Source organism: Myodes glareolus, chromosome 5 (assembly GCF_982192425.1).
Source record: "Myodes glareolus chromosome 5, mMyoGla1.1, whole genome shotgun sequence".
In the NCBI taxonomy this organism is placed as follows: domain Eukaryota; kingdom Metazoa; phylum Chordata; class Mammalia; order Rodentia; family Cricetidae; genus Myodes; species Myodes glareolus.
In genome coordinates this window covers 60,312,221-60,340,219 of record NC_142030.1, presented here as the reverse complement: position 1 = coordinate 60,340,219, position 27,999 = coordinate 60,312,221, and the positions used below count along the sequence as shown (strand labels likewise).

Below are 27,999 nucleotides of genomic sequence, written 5' to 3'. Positions count from 1 at the left end.
TTAAAAATCCAAATATTAAACTAGGATACCTGTGCAATCAAGGTTAAAAAACACACGCAGACGGTTTCTTTGCAGCCAGAGTAGGTTGCTGGGAACAGGCGCGCGGCGCAGGCTTCCCCGGCGCCCAGCCCTGAAGATGACACGGACCCGAGCATCACCTGCGCGGCCGCTCTAGCTCGGTTCCGGGTTCGCGCACCTCGGTGGTGGCGTCGGAGGAACTGGAGGCCGGTCTGTTGACCCGTTTCCGGGCCCTGGTGGTGCGGTCTGAGTCCGGTGCTCGGGAGACTGTGGGTGGAGGGCCTAGGCCTGCGCGTCGGAGCCAGCAGCCAGCCTCCTCCCGACGCCCGCAGGTAACCGGGAGCCGAGCGGCCAGGGCGGCGGGGCAGGGCGGGAGCGGGGTCGCCGCTCGCGGGGAGCACTGGGGCGGCCGGTTGAGCGCCGCCTGTTCCGGCGTGTTCGGGGTGCCCTCTCCCTGGCTTCTCGGGTGACCCCCGCCGTCCGGCCGAGGCCGGCGGAGAGCGGAGCGGCCGGGCCTGGAGTCTAAGCGGGAAGGTCTCGCGGTGCAGGGTCCCAGACAGCGCCAGGCCCCCAGGGGCTTCATGCGTAGAATAAAGATAACGCTTATCTCCCAAAGTCATTTTTTGGAGAGGGGGCAGAAATTGGGGATCATAGTTACCGCTGGTTTGAGGGACTCGTGTGCATCCTGAGCTGAGGTCAGGTACTTTTAGACCGCAGAGACTACATACATGATCACCTAGCACTGTGGTTTGAGTTCTTGACCGCGAACGTCCATGGCTGAAACCCATCAAAGCACAGGACTGCTAGGTTTATCACCCAAGAGCCAAGTGCCATCGGATAAGACATAGTCTTAGGATTCTCGGGGTAATGGTGTAAGCTTTGGCTCTTTGAAGCTAAGGAAACGGGAGCCAAGAGAATCCCTGCTGATTGTTGGGAGAACTAGCAGAGACAGGTTTTTCTCAGAGGACATAGGTTTTATGGTTGAGTCTAGAAGTTGTCCGGTGAACTAGGCAGGGGTGCTTCCCAGCCACAGGTGGTCCCTTCTGAAGCTTCCAAAGAAAGAAGGTTGGAGGGAAATAGGTAAACGATTTTTTTTTTATAAAGATAGCTATTGTGTATATTCACATCCGAGGAGACTGTCAACTCAACGTTTTATTATAGAAAGTAGAAGTGTATTCTGTAAATTGTCTATGCCATTTAGAATATCCTTTTCTACCTACGTGTGACGTTCCGTTTCAAATCTATGTGGCACTATTTCATATTTTCCTCCACACTCCCGAAACCAAGAAAGAATATTTGGAGCTCGGAGTGTTACTTATGCCTTGCATTCCAATACGCTCCTTTCCGCTATGTTCTCAGTTTTAAAAGCACTGGTTATGTCAATAGCGTTCCTGCCCCTACCGTGGTGGGAAGACCCAGTCTTTAGGGTGTTCCCAAATCCAGTCATCAGTACCTTTCCCTGCTGCACTGGGCATAGCGCTCTGCTGTTCATCCAACCTCACAGTAGACGGTGTCAGCAGACAGCTCTCCGCATTGCCAAGCTTTCAGGACAACAACAGCAGCACAAGGCATTCCGTTCTCCCCAGTAGAAACGGAGTCATCCCTTTTTTAAAGTGATTTTTTTTAGGGTCATAGGCAATACACTGCTGTGAGAAATGACCAGCTTTAGTATCTTTCTAATCCTTTTGTAAATCTAAAGTTATTATCATGCTTGTACTTATAATGCTGAATTAAAGGTTAATAGATATTGTAAAGACCGGTATTCCAACAAGGACCTGTTTTACTATTGAGAATGAATAACTTAAATGTCCATTGTCCTTGCCTTGGATAACATAGCTCATGAATCTTGAGAACTAACAATGAAACTCAGGAGCATGACTTCCTGCCCGCAGACAGTCACCTCCTTGTAGTTCCTTGCTCTGTTTTTCCTTTATTGATTGCTGATATTGAAAAGTTTCGTTTTGGAATGAACCAAGAATGCAGGCCCGCTCCACCTACTCTTCAAAATAACCCTTCCCTAACTCATGCCTATGGTGTTTCAAGCAGGGTTTAGAGTGGAAATGTCAGTTGGTATACGCTCGAAGAGCGTAGGCCAGTCAGAAAAGCTACAGACTCTAAGAGTTAATCAGTGAAGGAATTGGATTAGAAACCAGCTGCTCATCCTCCAGCCCTGAGACAGGTCTGAGATGGGGGTGCTGCGGGTGTGTGTCTTGCCCTTCCCCCAGCCTGAGTTGGTTATGCCACTACCACTCAACTACCTCGGTGCAACCAAGTTTTGGCTCCCCCTTGGCCTTCCTTCACCATAGCTCCAGTTCCACCTTCTGCTGCCCCAGTCTCCACCTCCTGGTCCCTCCAGCTTCAGATGTGTTACTAGTGACAGAGAAAAGCCTTGCCTTGTTCTGGTGAGTCTGTGCCTTCATTCCGGATGCGGACACTGAAGAGTCTGTGAGTTGACTGCTCATTGACCGGAAACAAGTCATTGACTTTGGCCAGGCAGCAGGAGGAAGGCCCTCACTGAGCAAGCACTGCTGAATCCCCAGACGAACAGAGTTGCTTTTCTCCATTATCCTGCGTGAACTGTTTTTGTCTGTTGTTCCAGTCAAAAGTGGGTGCTTCTTATAACTGAGGCTGTTGGATATTTTGACATTGTTCTTAATGTCACTTCTTTTTATATATATTTTGAAATTAGACCTTAATTATCTCATTGCCCTCTTTCCCTTTTCTCCTGCCAACCCTCCCATGCATCCCCCTCCCCATTGCTCTCTCAAATTCATGGTCTCTTTTTCTTTAATTGGTGTGTGTGTTCCTAAATGCATAAATACAACCTGCTCAGTGTGTACAATGTTACATATATATATATATATATATATATATACATATATATATATGATGTCAGGGTTGACCACTTGCTATTGGACATGCAATTGGGAACTCTTCCCTTTGGAAGAAGACTTCTGATTGTCAGCTTCCCCCAGCTGCTGTAGTTCTTTGGCTAGGGTTAGGGTTGGGTGAACTTTCATCCTTTCATGTTAGCATGTCCATTGGGGTCCTCGTCGTTCAGGTCTAGTTAGACAGGCATGTTAATGAGACTGGATGGTATCACCTCTTTGACTTTCTAGTAGATACAATACCACAGCAAACTTCCTGCTCCTCTGGCTTTTACAAGCCCTCTCTTCCTCAATTATCCCTGAGCCTAAGAAAGATAAATTGCTAGGGACGTAAGAGCTCAGTGCGTTTGCTAAACAACAAAGTTAGTTCTTACCTACGGACAGTCTTAGATTTTGAAAAACTAATTTTCTGTAGCTTTTTGCCCTAGTGCATTTTGTGTTCCTCGTGTAGAAGTGTGTACATCTGTGCGTGTTTTAAATCCTATGATAGGCTGCTTTTTTAAGCATCATTACATAGATAACAAATTATTCTGTGGCTCTTCAAGTGGAAGGAAAATCTAAGTCAAGAGAGATTTGTGTCATGACTATTAGGTTTGTATTTATACAAAGACTATTTTGGGGAGGTGAGGGGTTCAAGACAGGGTTTCTCTGTGAACTCCAGCTGTCCTAGAACTCACTTTGTAGACCAGACTGGCCTTGAACTCAGAGACCAACCTGACTGCCTCCCAAGTGCTGAGCCACTACCACTGTCTAAGACTATTTATTTTTAACTGCAAAGTTTTACAAGCCTTTATAAAATTTGTGTGTGATTGGGTTTGGGGAAGGAAGTACCTGTGACTATTTGGTGACACACATTTTCTCTGGAGTTGTTAGTTGTTAATTAACAAGCATTCCTGATAACTTGATGTTCGTTGACCATTTGTGATATCAAGTGAAGCTGTCACCACTGCAGAAATGACGTAAGTCTGAATGGACATTTCGGTGTGAGCTGGAGAGCCAGATTGGCTTATATTGCAGAGAGATATGTAAGGTTTTCATTTGTTTTCTCCTGTGTTTTAGACCTGCTTGATTTTGCCTCACTGCAAAAGGGATGGGATCAGAGAACAGTGCTTTAAAGAGCTATACACTGAAAGAATCACCATTCACCTTGCCCTCTGGGCTTTCTGTTTATCCCGCCATACTGCAAGATGGGAAATGTGCCTCCGTGTTTGTATATAAGAGAGAAAATGAAGACAAGGTTAACAAAGCCGCCAAGGTACTGTAATGGGCTTATCTTCATAGGGCTGTTTAATTACCTGGTTTCCTCTCCAATGAACTTCATAAAGATGGAGGGAGGTGTAGTCACAAGCAGTGGTATTTTATTATCAGTGTCCCATAAAGACAGTTGTTCTGTCCCTAACACACCATCCCCACAGCCGAAGATCGTCACACAACTCATTGTGATGGCTTTTATCACAGGGCTTTTAAGGAGAATGGTAGGTGGGTGACTTCAGATGGCTGACCTAAGAGATGGGATTAATCTAGTTTAACAAAAATGTTGCTTATCGATGTTCTCATTAGTGTGTTGATGTGTTGAAATATAGTATTTTAGGAATTTTATGTTATCTCTCTTACCCCGAAACACTGTAATGTCACAACATTTTAAAAAGTGTTTTATTTGCATTCTTTTGTATATGATTGCATGTATGTCTATGGATCATGTTCATTCAGTTGGTAGCCAAGGAGGTCAGAAAAGGGCATCAGATTCCTTGGAACTGGTAGGGTTAGATGTCACGCGAGTGCTGGGGATCGTTCCTGGGTCCTCTGCAACACAGCCAAGTGTTCTTACCTGCTGAGCCATCTCTCCAGCCCTTGCCCCGACATTTTTAATTTGTGTGTTAGATTGACTGTCACAGAAGGAGTGCTTACCCTGCCTTTGGTTCTTGGTGAGAGACCTTACAGGGGCATTGACTTCTGGAGGCATCCATTTTAGCCCCAGGTCACGGCCTTCCTTAGTTGAGAGTGTCACTGCAGTCGGTTTGCTGTTCCGTGTCAGGGACAGGGACGGTGACAGAAAGCAGACTGGTGGCTCGGTCATGCAGTGACGTGGCTGAGCACGTGGATCTGTCCTCCAAAAAAAGGGGGGGGGGAATAGCACAGAAAAAGAAAGAGCCCACCTTGGAAGAATATCCCTAATAAAATAACCGGTTTTCTTAAAGAAAGCAGTGCTGTGTGCTGGCAGTTCCTTGGATAACCAACTTTCGCATATTTTCTAATTCATCATCAGGGAGTTTCTAGAGAGAAAAACACAGCTGTGTTCATGAGTTACTTCTTCAGTGTTTCTGTAGTAGGATTGGGGAGTTTTCCATTTGAATTGGTAGCTGTTTTGTTGGAATCGTCGTCTGTCACTATGAGTTCCTTTCTAAGAGTCAATAGATGGAGAACATTATTCCATAAGCTGCTTAAATGCTTTATTTCTTTAATAGCTATAAAGATTATGTTAGCAATATCAGTATTTCATTGTTCACACTCATTAGTTGTTTGATATTATGTCTTAGATTAAACACAGAATTGACAGTTTTGACATGTTCCTATGGGAAAGGACATGTGTAACAGTCTTCTCAGGATACAGTTTTCATTGTGTGTGTGCGCCTGCCCACACCCTGAGAGTTGTACATGCTGGGTAAAAATCATATTTTTGTTTCTTTTCCACCCCATCTAGGTATTGTTAATAATTTTATTGTGATTTTACAAAAGATGAGATGTCAGACTTTACTCTTACGTGCAGTTAGCATTTAACGTGTTCATTGACTTTGCTCTGTTAGCCTGTGTGCTGTGTTTTATGACTTAGAGTGACCGTATCCGGCGAGGCACTATGCTTGTAATCTTCTAGCTCCTCCTGTCCCTAAGACTATTAATTACTGCCTTTCGTAGCATATGGGTCCTGAAGTAAAAATAACACAGCTCATACTTTTTTAAAAGGAAAAATCCCAAAGATCTGCTCTTGGAGATGAAGACTTTCTGTCCTGTAAGAATTTTAAAGTGTAGAATAAAGAGTTCCCCGCCATCATCTCCAGGTTCCCTGCTAAGTCCTGGCTGAAACTGCAGCTAGCCCTACCTGCTTCTTCAGCTACACACTGAGAAATCTGGGACAGCAACAAAATGCTAAGGAGTTGGTGTTATCAGGATGTCTTTGAGTCTGAAGAACTGGCCATGGCACTTAAGAAGTATACAGCATAGGACATGTTGCTTTAGGGATGTCATGACCTAGATACTAAAGCAACTGCAGTTAGCGGCCGCCTCTAGGGTGGGTTCCTGGTCCTACCTCTGAGAGATTCAGTTACTACTAGGAAACAATTCAGTTCTTTCTCTATTATAAATTAAAAAGAACAACCATACTATACTGTTGGCCTCTGGAAGAAGAAATGTAGCCATTTGGTTTGTCACAGAACAGTATAAATGGTAGCAGTGTCTGTTGGACCACATTTTATCTTAAATGCATCAACGGTAACGAAGAGCATAGTCTTCTCACTGGGACTCAAGTTCAGTTGTAGCCTACAGTCTGTAAGGAATGAAACGTCTAAGAACGTGGTTACTGTGGTTTGCTGCAGTCCAGATGCAGGTAGGCTCCATGGGAAGTGGTCCCAGAGTGCACTGGGCTCCGCAGAGCTGCACAGCTGTCCTTTAGCCGCTCTCTCTTGCATTCTGAAGTGCACGTGTTCTTCATGGTGGAGTGTACCCCAAACCAATAAGTGCCCAGACTTACTGTCTGAACTCCGCCCTGCATTCCCACCTGTCTGCCCATTAGCTGAGCCTGGGTGCTCCACTGGGGCCCACTGTCTCCAGAGTAGAAGTCTTCTTTGTTCCTTCTCTGCATTTTCTTCCTGGTTTGTGATCCCTCAGACCATCCCCCTTTAAGAACAGCGTGTCTGCATCTTCGTCCAAGATCCACATCTTTAAGGAAGAAGGAGCAGTCAGGCCATCTTAGCTATTTCATTGTATTTGTGTCACAGCATAAATGGTGGCCCTCTGTCTAAAGTGTATGCTTGCATTTAAGCTGAAGGGAAGAACATGGGGACAGTTAATGTTATGCAGTTCTGAAAGGCTTTTCTGGGCATGGATGGTAGGGGAAGCAAAATTGAAATTTACCTGCTCAGGTGACTGCTTAGTGACTTTGTGTCTTCCTGCCAGCACTGAATGAGGTGTTTTCCTGAGCAGTAGGAGAATAAAAGTCAGTACACAAAGATCAAAGAAGGGCTGGTCGGGGCTTAGCAGGAAAAGGTGCTCGCTGCCATGGCTTTTGACCTGAGTACAGTCTCCAGGACCCAGATGGTTGAAGGAGAGAATCCACGCCTGCAGGTTGTCCTCTGGCCCCCAGCTACATCATGGCCTGCACCATATGTACATAATAAATAAATATAAAAAATTGAAGAGAGGAAATTAATTAGAGTACTAAGACATAAAAGTAGAACAAAGAGTTTTTCTTGAACAGACAAAAGTGAAATATTTCATGTTCAGCTTGAAAATTATTTGGAATAATTTGAAAAATTGAAGTATGAAGGAGGATACATAATGTTACACAGAAATTATAGTTTAAAATAAACTAATAAGAAATGCTCTCCAGTTAGCTGTACTCACTTAACCAACCTGCTGGCAGGAGCTTTGCTCCTTGGAGTCTTCGCTGTGTTCTCTTTGCTCTGCGTGAATTGTTTCAGTGCAAGTGTTCAAGCTTGTAATTCCTGGTTAGATAACATGTTCTTTATCGCTTTTTGTTTCTTTAAAGTGGTTTCCCTTGTTTTTCTTTTTGTTTGTTTTTATCAAGGCAGAGTCTGACTTGGATATCATTTTGTAGAACAGACTGACCTTGAACTTGTACTTACCCTCTGCGCGCTCCACAGTGCTAGGATATAGTGCACCACCGTGCACTGCCCCTCTGCCCCTCCATAGTGCACCACCGTGCACTGCCCCTCTGCCCCTCCATAGTGCACCACCGTGCACTGCCCCTCTGCTCCTCCATAGTGCACCACCGTGCACTGCCCCTCTGCTCCTCCATAGTGCACCACCGTGCACTGCCCCTCTGCTCCTCCATAGTGCACCACCGTGCACTGCCCCTCTGCTCAGCCGGTAGAGTCAAGCTGAAATTTGCATCTTATGAAGCTTGTCCTTAGTAACCCACAATCCAGAGCTAATCAGGCTAAACAGAGCCGGGTCATGGCTGTTATAGCACTTTGTTAGCAAGCAGTTAACCCCTTATTTGGGGCTCGAGTTTCCAGTTGCTTTCCTCCCATCTGCCTCTGAGTGCTAGTTCCAATCTCAGTTCATTTTTTAAAACCAAAAGGGGAAGAGCCACTATAATTTTAACCTCCGTATTCAAACAACGTGGACTATACTTGTCGTCGTTCATGTATATTGTCTGTCTGCTAAGGAAACTGATAGGGAAGGGGGATATTTTATATTAGGGGTTTCTAAAAATGAAGCCAGAGGCTTCTTCATGAATTAATTGTAGTTTGAGGGGGAAAGTGGAAATAATTTTTGTAAACTCATTCTTATCTTTTGGTGTTCAGTGTGTAACCTGGCTGTCCTGGGATTCACTATGTAGACCAGGCGACCTCAAACTCACAAAGATCCATCTATCTCAGCCTCCTGCATGCTGATTAAAAACATGTGCCGCTGGGCCTACATGACTGTTTTCTAGTATTTTATATGTGTTAAATGTAGGTGTACATATAACATATATAGTGAGATATGTAACTAAAAAAAAGTGGCAATCACTTCAGATAACAAAAGTTTTAAAATGTTAAAAATATTTTAAAAGGATTAGATATTTGATAAACAGGTAAAAAGTTAAGAACATAAAATGAAATGTTTAATAAGAATATATCCTAGTGTCGGGCTCAGCAAATGTTCAGGCCAGGATGAGCTAAGAATGTTTTATGATTTTAAAGGGGCTTTTAAAATTTGGCTCCAGAAGCCATATGTCCTTTAAACCTAAAATGTTTATCCCATTCTCTGCTAAATGAAGTTCTTAAATTTGTGTATTGGAGATTTAGGCCCAGTTTATATTTTTAGTAATTATGCTTTTTTATGCCCCTGTTCTCCCCTTTTTTGGGAACCTCATTACCTGTATTAGACCTTCTGTTATTGTCACACAGGTTTCTCTGGTGCTAATCATTAAAACAAGCAAATTTTTATTCCTTGGATTGGTTAATAGCTTCAGATTTCCTCACTCTATACTATGCCATATTCATATGGTTATTGAATTCATACCTTGAGTTTTTAATTTCTAATAATTTCCCATTAAAAATGGATCATATTCTTGGGCTGAATATATATTTGAATTCCCTTTTGAATATTTTAATGTTGCGTGGCAGAGATTATTGATTCTGCCACCAATTTAACCTTCCTGAGGTTCCGACCTCAGGTTACCCTGAATAGCAGTTCACATTCCCATTCCTTCTCCCTGGCTAGGCCTTCCCTTGCCTGCTGATTCCAGAGTCTGAGGGTCTAGAGCTGTGCAGAAAATTGGGCCTCTCCTTCGCCAGCTCCCCACCCCCGAGGACAGTGTTCTCATACTCTGCCCTCCCTAGGTTCCTTTCTGAATCTAGCCTTAGACATTTTTTGGTGCAGTTTGGTAGCCTTGCTACCCTGCTCCGTGCCTGAGGTCTGCTGTTACTGTGTGATTCATTACAGGAGAGGTGAGCTTCGTTTTCACGGCTGCTTGACTCTGCTCCATAATCTGGGCACTTTGCAGAGCTCTTGGCTCTTTCTGGCATTTCATTCCAATTGCATGGCAATGATAGTTGGAAGGCGTGAGAGCTCAGGGGGCTTATGAGGAAATAGGACGTCTCTGTAGAATTATTTAAGCATTGGTAAGTTGGATAAAGTTAGAAGAGGTTATAGATTCTTTTTTTTTTTTTTTTTGTCCTTGAAATCTGGGAGAGCATAGGGAAGTTAAAGGGACTTTCAATAAAAAGCATGCCTTTTATTACAATGCGTATGAAACTGTAATTAATCTGGTTTGAGTCATTAACTTCATCAACTCTCTGTTTGTATTTTAAAGCACTTAAAGACCCTTCGTCACCCTTGCTTGCTAAGATTTTTATCTTGTACTGTGGAAGCAGATGGCATTCATCTCGTCACTGAGAGAGTGCAGCCTCTGGAAGTGGCATTGGAAACCCTGTCTCCTGCAGAAGTCTGTGCTGGAATCTATGACGTATTGCTGGCTCTTATCTTCCTTCATGACAGAGTAAGTGGACTGACTGATGGGGACTGAAGTGACCCTCTGGGCGGTGGTACTTAGAGACCGATACAGAGAGAAACTGAGCCAGAGTGGAAGGAACAAGGGACCCTGCAGATGGTTTGTGGACTCAGCAGCCAGTTGTCTGTCCCTGAGCAGTTATTTACAGTTTGCTTTCCGTCTGCTGTCTACCCGTTGTTTAAGTCTTTATCTGAACATAGCCAGTCAGTACTGGCTAAGAGAAAGGGCAGCCAGCCGTTGCTGCAGACCAAAGCTCCTCTTTGTTTTTAGAAGCTCTGCTCCACTCTGGATTTCAAAGAAAGAAATACCCATTTCTTCAAAAGAAATGGGTGGGTGAATCCAGTGAGGAGACAGCCCCATGGTATGGCTAGTAAGCTTGGCTCTGGTAATTTCTGGGATAGATGTCGATTCTGTGCTCACTTCTGGTCTGTTTGTTGTCACTGTTCTGAGCTGTCGCTGTATGGTGTGTACATTCTGAAGCATGTCTTCAGCAGTCTGCAGAGATGGGGCGGCAGCAGCGCAGGCTACACATGCTGGCCCCAGGCTCTTCTCAGCATCTTAAAGCTGTTTCTGTCGTGGAAGACAGGCTTTCCAGAAGTCATGTGCAATTTATAATTTCTTAAATTTCAGAGTCTGTTGAGGTTCATATGGCAGCAAGAACTGTTAATGCTTCATTGGGGAGGAATGTCTTTTGTGTTGATGAAATCTATCTATAAGAGAAAAGCAGCAGGATTAGAGGGCATGCTAGCCCTCTGTCCCACCCTTGGATCTGATCTTCCAGAGGCAATTGTGGTGCTCAGTGCATTATTCCAGAGAAATTTTGTGTGAATGTCAAGCAAATACTGTATGTTTATTCTATTTTTCCCAATGGAAGCATATCATACAGTTAAAAACCTTCTTCACTATATATCAGAGTCTTCTGTATAAAATGTATACACATTGGATCTTGTGAGTAGAATATTTAGTGTACTTTTTGTGTCCTGGAATGGATGATTCCTGGCTTGAAAAAGAAATTTAACTACTCAAACTCTGGTCTCCTTTTCTCCTTCCTCATATTTGAGTATACTGTTTTTTTTATAGTTTTAAACTAGATTCTTCTGTGATGGGTGGTGGTTCTTGACACTCCATTTCCCCCTCTTCTGGTGGGATTTTGTTAATGCCTACTGACTGCCAGGCTTTCAGGTGGAGTGGTCTGGGCTCATGACAGCCTACAGGCAAGAGAGGCTTTAGACGGAAAGGGACATAACCTGCGGGAGCCGTTGTACCTTTTGTTTAGGGTACTGCAGCAGCTGATACAGGCCATGGAGACTTGTGGATGTTTAAGGATGTGTGTGGCTCCTAATTCCCAAGAAATGGGAGTGATGCTGTTTGTGCATAGGATTTGGTGTCTTCACGACCTTCCTGCCAAGTGGGGGCGCTAGGCGGAGCCTTTCCTTTCTTAGCTGCATCTGGTTTGTTCATTTAAGCACAGGTCCCTTGGTTATGCTGCAGGTGCCGAAGACCTCATCGCTCTGTGTGCGGTGACTAGTATTTAATTGTTTAAAACCTTCAGGTTTTGGGGTGTCAGTCTTCTTCCTTTTCTGTTTGTCTCTTCCAGGGACATCTGACACACAACAATGTCTGCTTGTCTTCTATTTTTGTGAGTGAAGACGGGCACTGGAAGCTCGGAGGCATGGAAACTGTGTGCAGAGTTCCTGAGGCCACAGCAGAGGTGAGCCAGTGATGGGGATGTGGGGTGGGCTTCACACCCGGGCACTGTCCTTAACTGTTAGAATTGTAGATTTGAAGAGTTGAACTTTGTGTTAATGCTCATGTTCAGAAAATTGTAGTGTTTATTCCTTAGAAGTTCTGAGCTTCATGTATCCCCTATCATTTAGTATGTAAGGAGCCCAAGACTGAGAGGTAAATGGTTTGTTCAACATTGAAGCCAGTTGCCCGTCTCTCTGTTCCTATAACTACTTTGTGCCTCATTATGCTTATGCTCAGTGCTAAGGTCGGCTTTTTGTGTCTCTTGTATCCCAACAGTTGTGTATCAAACTTTTATATCTCCTCCTGCAATAGCAGCTGTCTATTACAAGGCCAGGAGTATTCACTGGACATTGTCTAAGCTGCACCGTGTCAGGACACTGTATTGTGTGGAATTGTGGTTGAAGCTGTTGTTGCCATGGAACTTGCTATACATTCGCTCCTAGTAGACAAGCTGCTCTGTTCTCTGTTCTGTTTCTTTTCGTCGTTTGCATGTTGTTCCTGACTCACTTTTTCTAAAAGAAATAAAAAAATCACTCCATTATAGGCAGTTGTGAGTCACTTTACATGGGTGCTGGGAACTGGCTTCGGGTCCTCCGAAAGATGGGGACACTCTCTCTTTGATGTTGGCTGAGTCTACCTTCTTGGGCCGTTTCTACACTTAGACCTTCATGAGTGGTACTGTGTTCTGATGCTGCCAGTTCTGTGAATATCCTCTCCTTACCTCTGTCTCTGGTGCACTTTCTTCTCTGAACTCACCTCTGATCTGACGAGTATGTAGTCCATGGCATAAATTCTTTGCCATGGGGCACACAGCTCCTCACAGTACCTGCCCATCCCACCTCAGCTGTTTAGCACCCACAGCCCCACACTCCTGAGCTGCTGCTTACACGGGGTTGCTCAGATGCTTCCCTGTTTTTTAATGTGGTTCTGCTGCCAAACTGCCTTCTCCCTCCCATTGGCCTCCTAGAAAATGGAAACACAGATCGAGCCTAAGTCCATCTGAATCCTCCCTTATCTGAAAGAATTAATCACTATTTATGGGTTTCATGGTGCTCAGCACATCTATTAGAATTGCTAGCTTCTCTCCAGGTTAAGCACCGGTTGGGGACAGGAGATCCTGTCCATTCATCTCATAGTCCTTGTGCCCAAAATGACATTTAGGAAATATAAGCTTTTCAGAAATAATCTTTGAATAGGTGAATAGGTGCCTATTTAGTGGGTGTTGTTTTTTTCTGTACAGCCCATATGAGCCTCACATATGGCTTGTGACATATGGTCTGAGCCTTAATGTCTTGTGACAGCAAAACTTAAGATTCCCGTGGTATAATAGGTGGTAAATTTTTGTTGTGTGCTGACCCCCCAAAATAAATAAATAAATAAATAAATAAATAAATAAATAAATAAAGATCTCACTATGCCTTCCAGGCTGGCCTTGTGCTTATAGGCTCAAGTAACCTTGCTTCAGCTTCCTTACTAGCAAATAAATAAATAAATAAATAAATAAATAAATAAATAAATAAATATCTCACTATGCCTTCCAGGCTGGCCTTGTGCTTATAGGCTCAAGTAACCTTGCTTCAGCTTCCTTACTAGCGGCCACATAGGCATGTGCCATATCTGACCAAAGCACCTTTCAGTCACTCTGTCTGTGGGAAAGTGGGTAGTTCAGGGGCCTCTGATGACAAGCCCAACGGAAGAACAGCTGGCATTGATGCTTCCTGAGCCCATGCTGTGCTGGGGACTAGAGGTCACATCAAATTAGGACGTTGATGGGTGGGGTGTGGCACTGATCAAAAAGGTTTCCTGGCTCCTGCTTCCACTGCTTATTTCTTTTTAAAATTGAACTGAGATTAAGTTACCAAATATGAGTTATTTTTCTTAATTTATTTCTTTGTCTAGTTTCTCAGGAGTATCCAGTCAGTAAGAGACCCAGCGTCTATTCCTCCTGAGGAGATGGTGAGTAGATGCCTTTTGTGAAACTAAGTCAGCCTCTGCTGTGCAACAGTGGAAAACTAAAAGACCCTAACCGTTTCCTCTGCCCAGTTTACTAAATTATAGATGTCTCATGATGACCTTGAAAATGCCTGAGATTAATCTTACTATCACAGTTAGGGGACCAGTTTATGGACTGTGTTTGTATAAAGATGGAGATGCCCCAGTGTGGCGAGAGCATCATATTTATTTCTTGAGAAGTTGTACTTTGCTAGAGGCCGTGATTATGGGGGAAGCAGTGGCCTCATCCTTCCTCTGCATCATCCCAGCCACATGCCTTCCTAGCTGCTCACAGCAGTAATTTCTGGGCATGTGCAAGAGGGTTGTTAATACCGTGGTGAGGAAAGGGCCATTTACTAGTCTAGAAGGTGTACCCTTTACACAGTTTTTACGAGCCCTAAATAAAGCACCAACCTCCAGAGACAATGTGCTCTACAGGAAATGTAAGCCCAACTGTAAGCTTAAGAGACCTGAGATTTGCAGTCTCAGGGTTAACCAATCCGTTGTATATGCATAGACTATGAATTTTTTTTAAAAACTGATGATGTATGGATTTTAAGTCAGTTGATCAGCATTTTGAAAATGTTGAAAATATCACTGGGCATGCCAGAGTATAAGAAAAAACATTGTTTTATGAACTTTTGTTTTCATTGTGTGTGTATAACCATTGGATTATGTATAATATTTTTAATCCTGGGTTTCAGTCAAACACAATACAGAAAGCCACAGATAAGTATTTTCTCTTTGTTCATATATGATATTTTTAAATCTTTGATAAGCTTCTTCCATCAACTAATAGGTCAAAATTTTTTCCATTTTTGAGAGAGACCTACGATTTTAATTGACATACAGTTGTACCAATTTGTCACATACTGTGTGCTAACAATTCTTAAAACCTGTGAGTGTGGTACCATGAAGTTAGAATTGAGTATAATAAATGCAAACATTGAAGAATATTGGAGACAGCTTATAAAGCAGGTCCTCTTGTTCTAATAGTCTTACTGCATTTAGTCTCCAGAATTTGCAGCCCTTCCCGAGTCCCATGGCCATGCCCGAGATGCCTATTCCTTCGGAACTCTGGTGGACAGTTTGCTCCCCGTCTTGAATGAGCAGGGTGAGTTGGAGCTGTATGGCCACATGCATAGACTAAGTAGAAAAGGCTCCCCAGCCGCTCCACCACAGCCGCTCCGCGTGAACTCCAAGGACTACAGTCTTTAGTGTAGTGGGGAACCCACTGCTCACCACACTGTTTACTTAGGACAAATAGCAGCACCAAAAGGGGAGAAGCTCGGGGTTCCGTAAGGATGAATAATAAAAAGGAATTTTAAGTAGGAAGCATTTGAATAGTGGCTGTCCCCATCATATGTGATTGTCTTCAGAGTTCATTATTGAGTTCTTCTGTGGCTAATAAATGCCCTTAGTGACTGAGATGTGATAGCCTACTTCTGCTAAAATTTACTCAGTATTTTTTCTCGTGTGTCCTCTTAAAGCCCGTCTACTTAGACAGTTCTCTGTTCCCTCTGTGTTCTCTAATGGCATGCTTGGCAGCCTGAGTCACCCTCCTGGGATGGACTCTAGGACATTAACTCTGCACCTTTGAAGGTTACTGAGGTGTGTGACACATTAGGTCCTTTTTAGTGGCCTATCTCACTCTGTTGACACTTCTCCAAGTGCCAGTATAGCTTCTACCATGATATGCAGTGTTCTGGTATTAGAAGGCTTTGGCTATCAACTTGAATACTTGAGAATTAAAGCCTAAGGCTCTAAGGCATTGTTGTGCTTTTTTGAACTAACTACTCCCTCATGTACCTATAATGGTGGCAAATGTGTACAAGAGTTGAAAATATAGGCATTCAGTCAGCTCTCTGTTGAAAAGGACCTGCCCAAAAAAGATCTTCAAACCTGCCCCCCTTTTGAACCACCATTTTGGATATCAGTGGGTTAAAAATGAGGAAATGGGGGGATGCAGAAGGGAGGCACCTGCGGCCGGCCGTGTGGCTGGGCCGTGTGGCTGTGCTGGCAGGGCAGCGCTGTCTACCTGCTGTGGATCTGGCCTGTACGACGCGAGTCATGCAGCAACAGCGGGGCTCTGTGTGCTTGGGCTTTTGCAGGTTGGTTTTTGCTCTCGTCAGTCTCCACCTAGAGAGGTCCGGAAAGAGGGAGAAGGCACTGGAACTAACTTAGCTCTGGATTTCAGTTTCAGCGGATGTTCTCTCCAGCTTCCTACAGACCTTGCACTCAGCTCTACTGAATCCCACGCCAATGTGTCGACCAGCGCTCAGCACCTTACTGTCCCATGACTTCTTCAGGTGAGGCGTCAGGTGACATGATGGAGAGAGACTCGTTGCCTCTCAGGGTCCCATCACAGAAAGTTTTAGGAATTCTGTCATGAAAGAATTTTATCCAGATTCACTAGGGATTTTGATTATAAAGAAACTAATCTGTGTGAAATAGTTATATGTTAATTGAGAAAGTAGATAAACATGGCCTCTGTCTGCTGCCACTGCATTACTGGGACATGTTCTCTGGTATGTGTTGGGAGGGGGGCAAGTTTGTGTTTCTTCCAGCAGTAGACTGTTTCCTTTGTCCCAGAATATGTACAAGTCAGTTAGAAGGAAGGGCACAATGTAAATACTTTCTGGGTTCACAGATGGTATTGAATTGTCAAGGGTAGTTTTAATTATATGGTCTTTCACTTCTTTAGCCACAGACCTTGTGCCCAGGTTAGTCCCAAGTTTATGAATTTTATTAGCAAAGCTAACCTGGTGTTTTTTAAACAAAGTATCCTTTTGTGTTGTACTCAGAGAGCTTGGCAGGAAGCAGAGCAAAGGACAGCTGTGCTGCTCCTGAGATGAGCCACCTCTAGAGAGGCACATTTTAGGATTACTGAATTAGTGCCTGTAGTTACCAGGAGTACAGTTGCCATTTATGGTTTTAACTTTTTCCAGTGTAGCAGGTTACGGCCTCCATTTATTTCCTAAATTGACAAATACAATTGTATATATTTACATGTACAAGTCTTCAACAATTATTATTATAAACATGTATTTTCTTGTGTTTGCAGATGATTTTTAGAAATCCTCTATTTTTCATGATATAAAATCTCTACAAAGATAATTTATTGTAGTAAATTGTCACCACTATGTGTAATACAAGTTCTCTAAGAAATGTGTATTAATATAAAGGGAAGAAAAAAAACCAAATAGCACTCCAACCCACACTTGACACCTCCACTGTGGTATGAGGAGTAAAGATGTCAGAGGCCACAGGCTGAAGAGGTCAGCACCCATCACTGAGGCAGCTGAGCCGGTTTCATTCCCTTCAAGACACTGGTGCAGAGCATTGGGCAGACACTGATGACGGGTTCGGAATGCACAGGTCCACATGGGTTTGACATGAATCTTTAAAGTTTAAAAAATTGAAACTCTGAGACAAATTTCATAGCCTAGAAATATCAAAGGGAGAAACAGATGTGTGATGAACACATAAAATAAATGTAGATAGTCTATTATTTGGGTCCATGAAGTATAAACAAGTTGTCCTTATAAGAAGCCAAAGTTTATGAACACATACTCATACATTTATAGACCATATATGGTATTTACAGTGAGACATGAACAGTGTATTAGGAAAAGCTCATTGGCGCACATATTGCTGGTGTGCTACATACAGCGCTGCAGGTGTTACCATGGAACAACACACGATATGAATCAGCTCAGAAAAGCGGAAAAATGGCTGATGCAGTACAAAGTGGTTTTTTGAGTTTCTTGTGTATTTTCCACTGTGTTTTAACTCATGCACCATAGAAAAGTATGTTAGTAGACTTTTCATTAAAGCATCTGGTCAACACCAGGCTAATGGGAATTAAGTTTTGGAGAAGTTAAAGTCACGTGATTTTCTCTGCGGAAGAAGTCATGGGAGTCAGTGCCCTGGTGATGAGCTGTCCAAGGGTCACATGGAGATGTTAACATGGGAAGGGAGTTAGTAACTGTGCATGCATGTTGGCTGCCGAGCTTGTGTGCTTAACTGCCATGCAACAGCTCCCACATGGTAAGTTGTGAGCCATGCTCTCTTGGAAGAGAACAGTTTACAGGTTTGGGACTATCTGTGGATTCCTTAGAAATTGACCTTGCCTGAGCGCAAAAGTCAGAAAAATGAGAAAATATGACTCCTACAGAAATTCCACTTCCCAAGTGTTTTCACTTCACCAAAGGAGAGACTTGGGAATCAGCAGCTTCTTTGAAATGTTTATGCCATTTCTCCCAGGATAGTTCATTTGCCAGTGTCCTGTGTCAGTGGAAAGTTTGGGAAAGTATGCTTGCCACTGAAGCCTAAAGTACAATAGCATGTGCATCTCCATTTATAGCCTCTGGCAGATGTTTCTGGAATTATTAAGACATTAGGCTCTTCTAGGTTTGCTCCATTGCATAAATCTCATAAGCTACTTTGAGTCTTTCATATGACATAGAGAACATTTCTTCATTGAAAATAGTGGTATGGTCTGTGATAATGACATCAATATTTAACATGCCTTTAATCTATTGTCCTGCTATTTTATTTTATTGCCCTGCATTTAGGAATGATTTTCTAGAAGTTGTGAATTTCTTGAGAAGTTTGACATTAAAGAGTGAAGATGAAAAAACTGAATTTTTCAAGTAAGTTCAGAAAAAAACTTAGGTTTGCTAACTTGAACTAAACATGTTAAGCATGTCGGTGATCTAGGTAGGGGTGGATCAGACTTCTGACTTCATAGTGGTTACTGAACTTTCCTACTTGTACTGGTAATGCAGGCATAGCTAGACTGGTAACTTAAGTGTAAAGATGGGTACAAGCCTTGCTTTCCTGGGAGGGAGTCTCAGGACAGAGAAACAGGAGTGAACACACAAAGGCTGTGATCTGTGTAGCAAATGGCAAGCACTTGAATCCTACTGGAGGGCAGATTTCAAAACAAGAACAGGTAAGAGGTGGTCCTCGTAGACGTTATTTGCAGGTAGTAGACTTCTTGCATTGAAAGCACTGAGGGGTGAAGGCATCCATGAGATAGCTAGATCTCTCTTCACTCATCATTCCATTCATGGAGGCAGGCTTAGACCATGGGAGACTTGGATTGGTTAGTATGTATTGTTCAGTCAGCGGGTAAGAGGTTGATGTAGGGGTACTGATGGCCCAGTGAAGGAGAAACTGAGATATGAAAGATAGAAATGATAAAGCTGAGGAAAAGAACCAGTGGGGGAGTGGAGGGAGCATTTGGAATTGAGGCTGGAAACTGAGCAAACTGGCAGGAGACAAGAAGGTAGAGCAGAGGCCCAGGAAGGCCGTGTATTAACACTAAGTGTGTAACAAGCAAAAGTAAAAGAACAAATAGCTAGAAGTGTAGTAGATGGATGAGTAGCACAACTAGCAGAGAACAGAGGTCACATGACCAGACTGGGGGCTAACCATCTCTTTTTTGTTAGATTTCTGCTGGACAGAGTGAGCTGCTTGTCAGAAGAATTAATAGCTTCGAGATTGGTGCCTCTTCTGCTTAACCAGTTGGTGTTTGCTGAGCCAGTGGCTGTTAAGAGTTTTCTTCCCTATCTCCTTGGCCCTAAGAAAGGTGAGTTTTTTTTCCAGTGTTATTAGTTATAAAGGACTTTGACAATTATTAGTTTATTTTTTTGAGTGGAGTAATATTACAGTATTCTAAAGTTAATGTTTGCCTCTAAAGGCACAGAACAGCTATTCCTCCCTAATATGATAGTTTGAACTCTGACTCAGTTACCAAAGCCCATGGGTAAATATGGAATATCTTTATGGAACATCTTACATCATAAGTGGTTACACACACACACACACACACAGAGGCACACACAAATGCAACATGGGGTGTATGTGAACCTTTAATGGGTAAAGCATACATTCTCAGGTATCTTTTCGGTCATTCTTAGACCTGTGTTTCCTCAGTTACTAAAAGCAACCCATGTTGTATTTTTAGTAAAAAGGTTGAGAATCTCCAAGACCATTTTTATTTCTTGAAACTGTGCGTTTCAAAACAATTGCTTTGAAACTTTATAAGATTTGTAAGACTATAGTCTTTAGACAGTAACACATCAGGCTAAAGAACTTACTTTTAATATGCTAAAGAATTTAGAGTAAGGTTGAATCCTGCTTTAAGGATTCATTTGTTTGTTTATCGAGATAGGGTTTCTCTGTATAACCTTGGCTGTCCTATAACTCACTTTATGGACCCGTCCTCCTGCCTCTGCCTCCCAAGTGCTGGGACTAAAGGCATGCATCACCACTGCCCGACTCATTCTCTTAAATTAAAAAAAATAATAATTTTATGTATATGAGTGTTTTACTTACATGTATGTGTATTACATATATGCCTGGTCCCCATGGAAGGTACAAGAGGGTACTGGATCCCCTGAAACTGGAGTTAGGAATTATTGTAAGCTGCTATGAGTACTGGGACCTGAATCTGAGTCCTCTGCAAACGCCTTTGTTCTTAACTAACGAGCCATCTCTCCTGCCCCCGAGTTCATTTCCTTAACTGGTGTCATTCCAACAGATACTATGGGTAGTTATTTCAATTTAGAATTGCATTTTATTTCTGGATCGAACATATTTAGTCTTGAATGTTCCCTTACAGCTCTCCATCCTCACTGGATTTGAGGGAGAACCCATGAATCATCTCAGTGTTCTTTAAAGATGAGTTTTGCCCTACCCACTAACCAGGGTCAGATGGGATGCAGACAGCCCTTGAGACAGTAAAGCCTTTAAGTAAATTTGAATCCACATAAGAAATCCCTTTAGCTTGGGGCTTAAAATTCTAGACAGATAGATAAAATATGTGTAAAATTCTGGACTCAGTTGACGACCTTTTCCCCCTGAATGACATGTCTGTACCTTCTGATGTCTGGTAGAGAATGCACCAGGAGAGACTCCATGCTTGCTCTCACCAGCACTCTTCCAGTCACGGGTGGTCCCTGTGCTTCTCCAGTTGTTCGAGGTCCATGAGGAGCATGTGCGGATGGTATTACTGTCCCACATCGAAGCCTACGTGGAGCACTTCACGCAGGAACAGCTGAAGAAAGTCATCTTACCACAGGTTAGGACCATGTTGGCAGTGGGAAGATGAGAGAGTGCATAAGGCTGCTGCCACCTTAAGAAATGAATAGAGGGAGAAGATTTTCAGATAATAGTTCAAAGCCTTGAGACAGTGATTGAGTTTAGTTCATTCCAGTCTTCTTGACCAATCAATTAACATAAGATGTTTAGTCTTAGGCTGTGAGCAGCAATGATTCTGTTTGCTCATCTTGTAGGTAAATGAGAAGACAAAAACAAGCCTAAGCAGACCAGTCCATGGCCCCTCACTAGCATTTGTGCAATAATTACATCATGATAATTGCCACAGAGAGAACATGAGATTGTTATCAGTGATTGTCAACCTGTTTATCCACCATAGGGAATGTTAGGATTTGCTTGCCCAAGGTTTATAGTCATTTTTTTATGCCATAAAAAATTATCAGAACTGACTGTGGTGGTGCACGCCTTTAATCCCAGCACTCAAGAGGCAGAGGCATGTAGACTTTGGGAGTTCGAGGCTAGCCTGATCTACATATCAAGTTCCAGGATTGGTAGGGCTGTTACACAGGGAAACCCTGTATCCAAAAAAAAAAAAAAAAAAAAACAACAACAACAACAACAACAAAAAAAACAGTGACATGGATCAAAATAATAAGAATATATCTGAAGCACTGGAAAACTAAAGTGGGAAGTGAAGGTGCAGCTGTTTGCTTCTAAGGGCCTGCAAATTAAGCCTTGATGCTCCCAGAAACGATACTTAGTTTACGCATCTTGCTGGGCAGCTGTATCAGGCAGTCTGCATCCATTTTCATGGAGCCTTTGCTCTGCGGCTGGCTCATAATTTGCCTATTTGGGAGTGGGGTTGGCAATCCATGATGGATTGGAAGGGCAAAATATTGTTTCTTTCCCATAGTTAGTTGAACTGCTGAGGAATGTCTAGGAAAATATTATTTAAAGCATTATGGCTACAGGTCAATTGCTCTTCTCCAGGAGGCAGAGGTAGTGGCTGCCTGCACTCATGACCAGTTTTGCTCCTAGGTACTACTGGGCCTTCGTGACACCAGCCATTCCATTGTGGCAGCTACTCTTCGTAGCCTGGCGGTGCTGGTATCTCTACTTGGACCAGAAGTGGTTGTGGGTGGAGAAAGAACCAAGATCTTTAAGCGTTCTGCTCCAAGTTTTACCAAGACTAGTGACCTTTCCCCTGAAGGTAAGATTCAACTTTGTTTTAATAAGTTTTTGTTATTATATGATACAGGTTTTATTTTGAGGTAAATGGTCAAGTATGAGGATAGTTCAGTTTCCCTTTTCAGACTCCTCATAGTGGGTACAAAGTGATCTTTAATGGCTCAGTAAAAATCTTTTTAAACCCACAAAGGGATACAGAAACTACACACTCAATATATGTGGATTTTATAGGATTATATTTAATAATGCTATGCCCAGCTCTATAGCTTATTTTCATGTATTGTATACTAAAGATGTGTTTCGAGGTCAATACAGAAAAACCTCACTTTTACACCCACTATTTCACGGAATCCAATTCAGTGATTTATAGCCATAGCTGTTGTATCCACTGCTAGATTTTTAATCAGTGTATAATCTGTAGTACCATAAATATCCTTGCAGATGCATCTTTATTATTTGGAGTTCCACTGCCATAGGATAACTCAGTCTCAGAAGGAGACTTTGTGGGTTAGAGGATATAATTGAATTTCAGTAGGGACTATTAAAGACCATTGTTCTTTTTAACACTATATCCATAAGTTCTTTTAACTTTGTTGGACTATTAGGTAAAAGCTATTTTGAGTACTTCAGGAAATCTTTGATTTTGGTTTGTTCCCACTCTATTCTATGTGGGAGGCAGCACGAGAACTTTATATCAACAATGTCATTGCCTTTTTGCTACTTTGTATGACCTTGAATATGACCATGATTTCATTACAGAATTCTGGTCTCTCTAATGCAGTTCTTTGGCTTGTAGTGCTAGGCCCTGAGGGCTGAGGGTGAAGAAGAGAGGTGCTAGAGAGAGCTGAAGCCTTATTATGACAGTTGACTCCCCTTACCCTAGCTTTAAGGTAGGGGAAATACTCAGTGTAATTTTACTAAATCTTTCTGATCAGTATCTAATCTTGAATATATGCTTTCTGGTAAACTGTTAAAGACAGCTACTTTCCTCATTCAAAGTCAGATATCCGTAGCATAACTTATTTTAATTATTTTCAGTATTGTAATTTTGTGGTATTAAGTTATTAATATTGTTCACTCTGTACTCTTATACTAGCCTTTTATTCTTAAAAGGAAGTCAGAATCCAGGGCTTAGATTGCTATCAAAATGATTTTAAGAACTGTAACTTACCAAGGCTTCCTAAAAATCTTATCTATGCTGTGCTTCATAGTTCTGTCCCATCCCCACCACATTCAGTGGATGCAACCTGTCTTAAACCTCCAGAGACAAGTGACCCATTTAACAATGGGTTTTGGTCAAATATTTGATATTCTTTTCCCTTTTACATATACCATTCCCCTTGACTGTTGCTTACCAATCAAGTGCTAGATCAGTAAGCCCATCCTCTCCCTTCACTTTCTTCAGGTTCTCCCATGCATGTTGTCTGCAGCCAGCAGAGTAGGCTCTCACACGTCTCAGAGAACCCCTCTTCTAACTCATTCCCTAAATGGCTGTTTTCTGGCAACACGACCATCAACAGCAAGAAGCACATACAGGAAGAGTGTTGCAATACTCTTCTACAGCCAGGTAAGAATTTTAACTGAGGTTCCTGGGGCTTTGATCTGTTCCTGAGAATATTAAGCTTAAATTCTGAAAATCAAGTGCACTTTGGAATGTCTCTATACTTCTCTATTCACCGCTTTAAACTGTTGTTTATACACTTAGCCTTTCTACATAATAAGTTAACATTACTTGAATTCATTTTTATATCAGTTGCTTTGGTATTTTTATGTCTTCTGCATCATAAATGTACCAAAAATAGAGTTGTAAAGATGTTAATAACGACGTAGTGGAAAATGTTTTGCAATTAAGTTTGAGGAAGTGGTAGCTGAGTAAACCTAGATTTCTTAGCACCTTGGTAACATTTAAGAAAATCTGTTTCAGATTTATTTGGGGGCTGGAAAGATGGCTCAGCAGTTCAAAGAACAAATCACTCTTGTAGGAAACCCAAGTTTGGTCCCTAGCACTGGCTTCTAACTCCAGGTCCAGGAAATCCAATGCTTCTGGCCTCTGTACTCACCTGTGTTTACCCACACACAGACACATAATTAAAAATGAATCTTTGAAAAATAAAGTGGATTAGAGAGATAGCTCAGGAATTAAAAGCACTTGCAGTAAAAGGCTAATACCCCAAGCTCAGTTTTGGGAACCTACATAAAATAGAACCAACTATGTAGCAGTCCTGTGCCTCCACACCTGCACTGTTGCATCCACGCACCCAGAATGTGGGAGACCCCACAGTAAATAATTTTTAAAACAACTTACTTGAGCATACATTTTTAGATACAATTACTAGGTAAGACTGCATCTGTATTATTTACAGATACTTATGCCAATGAGCGTGTGAATATTTAGTCAAAGATCTAATGATGAACTAATTATGACATAGTATGTTTGCTTCTTTTGAGTTAAGTGTATTTGAGTATTTTTAAGTAATTAGACTTTATGCTTGCTTGCTTGCTCTTAACATTTTATAAGACTAATTCATGCGTATCTCATAGGTGATCAGTTTTCTCACTCTATTAAATTCCCTATGAATGGAATCTCAGAGGACAACGGGAAGCTCCCAGCAGGTTCGAGTGAGCCTGAGGAGTGGCCTGACTGGGGCGGGCCTGAGGAGTCCGAGCACCACACTGCCGGTGCTCAGATGCGGCCCCACCAGCCTGGTGCGGAGTCCCAGCACAGGAATCCGACCGCAGAGGAGCGCTGGGACGACTGTGAGTCTAGCCCTGGTCCTGCAGTAGCTACAGTGGCTGCCGCCTCTGCTGCCATGCCTGTTACCTCAGGAGAGCAGAAGCCCACTGCAGCACAGCTTCCTCTCACTCAGCACTCTACGCCTTTGAAATGCAGCCCTTCCTCAAAGACCAGTCACATACAGCGTGGGGACGTTAAACCACCAGAAGTGTCCCAAGAAAGACCCCTTAAAGTTCGGGCAGAACTTGGTTTAGGAGAAGAGTTTACCATACAAGTAAAAAAGAAGCCAGTACAAGATCCTGAGTTGGACTGGTTTGCAGATATGATCCCAGATATTAAGCCTTCAGGTACTTTCCTTATTTTGCCTGAACTGAGGACAGAAGTGATGGTCCCTGACAAGGACGATGTCTCCACAGTGATGCAGTTTTCCTCAAAATTTGCTGCAACAGAAATGACTGAGGTGAGTTCATTCTTTACTAAAAGTGCTAGTCAGGGTTTCCCTTGGAGGTCCTAGTTAACAATAAACAAGTATTTTTCTTAATGGAGTATCATACATAGCTAATTAAAATGATCAAATTAAACCTAGAATAAATAAAACCAGTTCCTAGGAATGATTTCTTTTCATGATTATTGAAAAAAAGACTAATCCCTCAGGCATGTCCAACCTATTGACATGACAGCCATTGTTATGTACAAAGTTTATAGTTCAAAACTGTTCAAATAATCACATTGCCAAACTAAAATCTTGGGGTTGGAGATGGCTCTGTGGTTAACAGTACTGGCTATTCTTCTAAAGGACCCAGGTTTGATTCCCAGCACCCTTAGAATGTCTCACAACTATCTGTAACTCCACTTCCAGGAGATTCAGTTGCTCTCTGACCTCTACAGGCACCAGGCACAGGCACATGGTGCATAAAAATGCATACGCACGAGACACCATACACATCTTTAAAAGAAACCTCCATTTGTGTTATACCTTGTGTAGGGCTGTCCTTGGCCATGCCAGGTCTACCTGCTATATGATTACCTCCTTGATTTAGGAAAAATCTGACCCTGTTTACTGGACTACACAGTTACTTTCCAATGGATGTGGCATGTAGCATTACAACCAATGCAATCTCACTTTAACTTTTGGTTGGTTTTATCTTTACTTATTGTGAGGCAGTCGGTCTCTTCTGGTATTATAAACAAATGGGTCATTCTTAAAAGCTCGGTGTATATAATTTGCCTCAAGTAGTTGGTGTGTTCTGTTATAGGGAGAGGCAGAAGGCTGGGAAGAAGAAGAGCTAACCTGGGAAGATAACAACTGGTGACAATGAGGGAGAGCTTAAACTTCAGGAAGAATTCTAAAAGAAGTAATACCTCAAAGCAAGCTGCATGGATGTTAAACCCCAAAGCAGCCTGTGTTCCCCAAACCAGAAGCTCTTTTTGCAGTCTGTGCCAACCAACTCAAGCATGAGACCAACTTCAAGTTGCTGACTAAGCCGTGAGTGGCAGAAGGCTCTCAGTTCCAAATTCTAGGAAGAGTCTGTGTGCACTTGACCGAGGCCAGTTCCATGAAAAGTAAGTAGCTAAAGAAGTGCTTTTTCCAGGAAATTTCTGGAAATAAAATAAAAAATTCAAGCCGGTAAGCTTAATTTTGTGCCATTCTTTAAAAGAGTAAGCTCTACTATGAAATAATGACTTACTGAAAAAAAAAAAAAGTCTAGCTGTAAATTATAACTGAAACTGCTAAGGTTCCTTAAGCAGCTTATTTATTTGTTTACAATTTATCATCTGAGTAAAAGAAAGGTCCCTCCTTTGGACCTACCTGGGCAGTTACTGTTTCACGTGTATTACACTGTACCAAAGTTCTCAATGAGAAACATCCCCCATCTTGTTCTCTGTGTCAAATAAAGACTATTTTCACATTTATAAAAGCTTTTATATGTGCAATGAAAATGTACAATACATAATTTACATTCATAATTTCATTTACAAAACATCCAGGCAAGGCGGTTGATGAGGAATCAGAGTCCATTCATATGTTACCCTCAGGTATACAGCATTTTAGCTTCTCAATCTTTTCTTTTAGTGTCTCCAGTTCCACTGGCAGCCAGGCTGGAGCAGGGGCCTGTTGGAGTAACCACTCAGTTGTATCCAAAGCCCCTACTGCTGCTTGAAATGCTGACCTATACTCTTCTTCAAAGGGGAACTCATGCCGGGCTCTTTTTGTGCAAGGCTGAGAAATAAGGAGAGCATAAAACAAGTAATGCCATAATGTAAATTCTGAAAACAATTTAAGAGAAACTGCAGTCATGGGATCCCAAACTGCTCCCTCCCCATCTCTAATCATATCTCATTCTAATTATATGTGGCAGCCAAGGAGAACCCTCCTATGCTAGTCCCCCACTGACAAACGTTGTCTTGCCCAACAACTATCAATAAGTATTCTTTAAAAACACCATTAAAAGAAATAAAATGTGATTTCCCAAATACTAAGTTTATAAATGATGAGAACCACAGGCTCAAAACATCTTGCACAGGGAGGGGGAAGAGGGACTGAGACCCAGACATATTTAATAATCAGTTTTCCAAAGGGGTGTCACAATTTAAATTCACAGGGCTTATGAGCATAACTGGTTTATATTGAACTTTATTTGCTTCAGGATTACAGCTACATCTTAAAAGGAAAAAACAAAAATTACTACTGCCTAAAATCCCAAATTATAATTGTACTTATGTTAAAAACAAAATTTTGAATGTACGTAGTGGTGTCAAATTTCTTCCGGTTAATAGGTACATGTGGTATTTAAAGAAAAGTGATTGAGGCTGGATGGATGAGGAGACATGAATTAAACATGCTGATTGGTATCTATGGGTCAGAAAATACATTTATGTCATCATTGATACAATATGTAACTTCTAAAAATAAAGAGTATATTTGTTAAAATGTTTACAACTATTTTTTGTAGCTTTTGTCTGTTGATAACAATTCAGGAAAGATATGGTTTTGTTTTTGATGTGCTTTTGACCATAAAATGGGAATTTTATATGCTTAGACTTTGATATTCAACATGAGGACAAGAATCAAACTATCAATAATGAGCAAAGACATTCCATCGTTTTACTATTAGCCATACTGA

The 27,999-nt window shown here is 42.2% G+C and overlaps 2 protein-coding genes across 3 annotated transcripts in view; one reads left to right on the top strand and one right to left on the bottom strand.

The window, feature by feature from the left end:
• The first annotated feature begins 2 nt into the window (after window positions 1-2).
• Window positions 3-27,815, top strand: Scyl3 (SCY1 like pseudokinase 3). Its single transcript, XM_048421466.3, has 14 exons — window positions 3-350; window positions 3,966-4,161; window positions 9,946-10,131; window positions 11,741-11,854; window positions 13,792-13,848; window positions 14,896-14,998; window positions 16,082-16,193; window positions 18,462-18,539; window positions 19,341-19,480; window positions 20,790-20,974; window positions 21,991-22,162; window positions 23,546-23,707; window positions 24,682-25,334; window positions 26,131-27,815. Exons 2-14 carry the CDS (start codon window positions 3,997-3,999, stop codon window positions 26,185-26,187), a joined length of 2,184 nt encoding a protein of 727 aa, XP_048277423.1. The 5' UTR covers window positions 3-350; window positions 3,966-3,996; the 3' UTR covers window positions 26,188-27,815.
• The window catches only part of Firrm (FIGNL1 interacting regulator of recombination and mitosis), a 43,469-nt gene continuing 42,246 nt past the window's right edge, over window positions 26,777-27,999 (bottom strand). For both annotated transcript variants that reach the window (XM_085687992.1, XM_048421462.3), the window contains one exon: window positions 26,777-27,095. In XM_085687992.1, coding sequence (XP_085544118.1) covers window positions 26,895-27,095 — 201 coding nt within the window. In that variant the 3' untranslated portion in view covers window positions 26,777-26,894. The remainder of the gene's footprint in view (window positions 27,096-27,999) is intronic.

Coding starts and splice junctions, on each gene's coding strand:
- Scyl3 (XM_048421466.3), top strand. CDS start 3,997: ATGGGATCAGAGAACAGTGCTTTAAAGAGCTATACACTGAAAGAATCA. Junction 4,162..9,945: donor AGGTTAACAAAGCCGCCAAG/GTACTGTAATGG, acceptor TGTATTTTAAAG/CACTTAAAGACCCTTCGTCA. Junction 18,540..19,340: donor GAAAAAACTGAATTTTTCAA/GTAAGTTCAGAA, acceptor CTTTTTTGTTAG/ATTTCTGCTGGACAGAGTGA.